A 3,452-nucleotide genomic window follows, 5' to 3' on the forward strand; every position below is an offset into this window, starting at 1 on the left:
CATAGTGTGAGGAAGGAGATGGAGAGAGGTAGGAGATGGTGATTTTGCGAAATAACCCCTAGAATATTTGAAAACTGTGCGCTGAGAAGTAGACTAATTTAAAAAAATGCGATATCTTTTGTGTTTTAAATTCGATTCGCTTCATTCAAGTCGCGTTAGATTCGTTTTAAAGGTGTCTACAAATTAGAAGTATTATTCTCTGTTGTTACATATTTTAAATAATTTATTAAATGATTGTTTGACCAATGATTATTAAAGTAGCGTTCCAATTAAATGTAATTTAGAGTTTTCAACTTGCGCGTAACATCAATATGGTTGATACTAGCTGAAATTTTCTCATTTTAGGTTGGATTATACAGTAATTGATGTATGTATTTTGTATGTGTTTGTATTCATCGCCGTATATTTAAAGTAGACATAGAAATCTAGAGTTAAAACGAATATTAATTTAGGGCAGAGGGAGTACTTCCTAAGATTTTTCGAGCGAAGGAACTTTATATCAGGAGCAACTAGAGATAAGGTGAAGAAATAGAAAATAACACAAAATCCAGATTTTAAACATATTCTGGGTAGCACAGGAGCTATTAAACAAAAAAAAGGTACTACTCCATGGATATCGACAGGCTTCTCTGCAAGACAGGCGCATAGCGAGCACGGTAAGATTTGCGGGTACACTACATATAGAGGTAAGCTTGCAAGAGGCTCAAAGCCTAGCAACTACTAGCAAGCAGCTCCTGCATGAAATGGTAAAATACATAGCTTAATCTTCGCCCTCGTGCTCTTGCAACGCCTTCCATGGAGGATGAGTTCCAGTATCTCTGGGGTCTCACTGCTTGTCTTTCCGGCTGCCATCACGAGGTCTCTTCCGCCGCTGCTTGGAGCAGCTGGGCTTCGGTTGGGCAGAACGGGCATCAGGAACAGGCAGACGATGCTCACCAGCCAAAGCAGGGAAACCAGCGGCAGGGTTTCTGCACATAAAAAGAAAATTCATCTTAGCATCACGAATTACTTCACCAGCCTTTCAAAAAATTGGTTGCACTTGTGCTTTTGATTGGTTACTTGCTTGGTAATTTATGACTGACCTATCATATCCACGGTTCAAGCCAGAGAGGACTCACTGATGGTAGACAAATCGATTCATCTAATTTAGGGAATGAATAAAGATTAGAGGACGGATAACATGTCTTACCCGTGAGTACGGCAGACTCCTGCGTGGCTGTGGGAGCACCAAGAGGCCTATCCTTCAGCAAGCTCTGGCGCAGTGCCATGTTTTCAGCTGCGTAGCACTGAAGTGCGTAGCTGAGGCGACGGCACTCTGCCTCCAAGTGCTTGCTCTTTGTCTCCAAGTCCTTTATGTACGACTTCTTCCTCTCCCTGGATTTCATGGCGGAATCTCTGTTCCTCATTTGCCTGATAAGTTCACAAGGTGGGTTGGTCTTATACAGGAGATAAATTGCCTAACTAGACTTAGAAAGCAAAAGCGTAAAAGGAAAAGGAGAAAAAAAAGCATCTTGAATTCGTGAGTCATATTCCTTCTGTTCCTCATTCATTAGCCTGATAAATTCGCAAGGCAAGTAGGTTTTATACAGGAGAAAAAATACCTAACTAGACAGAAAGAAAAAATGTAAGGAGAAAAAAAGCATCTTGAATTCATGAATCAGATTCCTCCCGTCCGCTGACCAAATTTCGACGTAGCAGTTTGAAACCAAAGTAAGCATTTGTGCATGTATATAGCAGTTATTCACTCGCAGATATTTCTTCCATTCGGTAGAGTTCACAACAACACAAATACCAAGGAGTTTTAAGTATTCCCATCTCCAAAAACCCACCCAAACCTAGGGTCTGTCCCATCCCTAACTGCCAGGTAGTAGCTCCTAAATTTCACTAGCAAGCATGAGGACACAACTCCCCTCGATCAATTTCTCAAGCGAAGAGGAAAGAACCTTCGTATGTCCAGCGCAACTGCGCTAACAACGTACCTCATCTTCTTCTTGCTGATGGGATCATCGCCATCCACCTCCACCGTCCCCGCCTCTGGCGTCACGACTTCCAGCACATCGTCCCTGCCGGAGTCCACATCCGCGCTTGCCCCCGCCTCCCGCTCACCTTTCGCCTCCTCGCCGTCGTACAGCGCGTCGAAGAACTGGTCCACGCTGATCCCATCGACCTCCCCGCCCAGTTCCGCCTCCCCCTCCTGCATCAGGAGCCTCTCGATCTCCGAGAGCGCCACCTCCCCGAGCGGGTTCGTCCGGGAGGTCACCGACTCCGGCGACCCCGCCTCCGCATCGTGCGCCGTCGCCGGCGCCGGCGGAGGCGGGGACGGGATGATGAGGCCGGAGACGGCGGCGGGGTCGCCGGAGAAGGAGGCGAGGAGGGCGTCAAGGTCGATGTCGGGGAAGAGGTCGATGTCCATGGGAACGGCGAGATATTTTGTCGCTATGATCGCAGCTGTGTTGCTTTATAGTGGACTCTCTTATCTGTGTCTTGCTTCGCGAGGAAGGACAGGAAGGAAGCTTCCTCGTTCCTGGCAGAGTGGCAGTTTAGTGGGTGGTGCCGTGGCCTGGCCAATAGGAGAGGCGGGTTCTGCCAGCTCACTCCGGCAAGGAATGCTTTGCTGCCCGTCGCAGGGGTTCTTGTGCGCGGCTGGTTTCTCTGTAGCACCACACCGTACCGGGCATCCGACCGTCAGTTTCGAAGCACCGGCGATGGCACGTATTTCATACTCCCGTGCAACGATCCACGATGGCATGATCGTTGTGACACTCTTTCTACGTTGTTGAATGGAAGTATTTTATTTTGTTCCAAATCTACTCTATCTTTTGGGGAATGAAATCTAATCTAATTGAAAATGACCATGGGCATACCAGACCTGCTATATCTATACAGCACGATCTGCAACAAGTGGCGGACACAGTACCTAAATTCATAGGAGATCAAGAAAACTATGTGACCAAACTAAGTAACAATCCAAGTTTTATATTAATACTCGATACAAGTTAAAAGAAAAAAACTATATAAACAAAAGAAACAAACATGTCCCTAAATTCTAGCTAGAAGTTGTACGTACCTATCGAATGTCTATCTCCTTGAACGGTAGGGGCACTAGGAAGAGGGCAGTGTCAGGCGGCCTCTTCAACAGAAAGCCAGGGTTCGCTAGTTCATTAAGCTCGCCGTCTGCCGAAGGTTGGTTACATCGTGCGACGAGCAAGATCGGGCTCACCAGTCGTGTTGGCGTCGTGACGATGACAAGTGGGTGCGGGTGTCGAGAGGGTTTGGGGTCGGGCGGTGTTGTGCTTCGGGAAGGAGACAGTGGCGGGCGGCATCAGGACGGACTGACTCAGACAACGTCAGATAGAATAGGGCCAAACAAATAGATGTAAGGACTGGACCAATGAGGAGGGCGAAAGTTGGGAGTACTAGACCAATCTGACGAGAAGATTAGGACAAGAATA

General features: G+C 47.0%; 1 protein-coding gene across 1 annotated transcript; it reads right to left on the reverse strand.

Annotated features, from left to right (window-relative positions):
- Positions 1-561: 561 nt before the first annotated feature.
- On the reverse strand, positions 562-2,430 carry LOC100280864 (uncharacterized). Its single transcript, NM_001153784.1, is given in 3 exon segments — positions 562-968; positions 1,190-1,410; positions 1,980-2,430. Coding segments are annotated over 3 exon segments (903 nt in total). The 5' UTR covers positions 2,414-2,430; the 3' UTR covers positions 562-720.
- Between the last annotated feature and the right edge of the window lie 1,022 nt (positions 2,431-3,452).

This window comes from Zea mays, chromosome 9 (genome assembly GCF_902167145.1).
Source record: "Zea mays cultivar B73 chromosome 9, Zm-B73-REFERENCE-NAM-5.0, whole genome shotgun sequence".
In the NCBI taxonomy this organism is placed as follows: Eukaryota; Viridiplantae; Streptophyta; class Magnoliopsida; order Poales; family Poaceae; genus Zea; species Zea mays.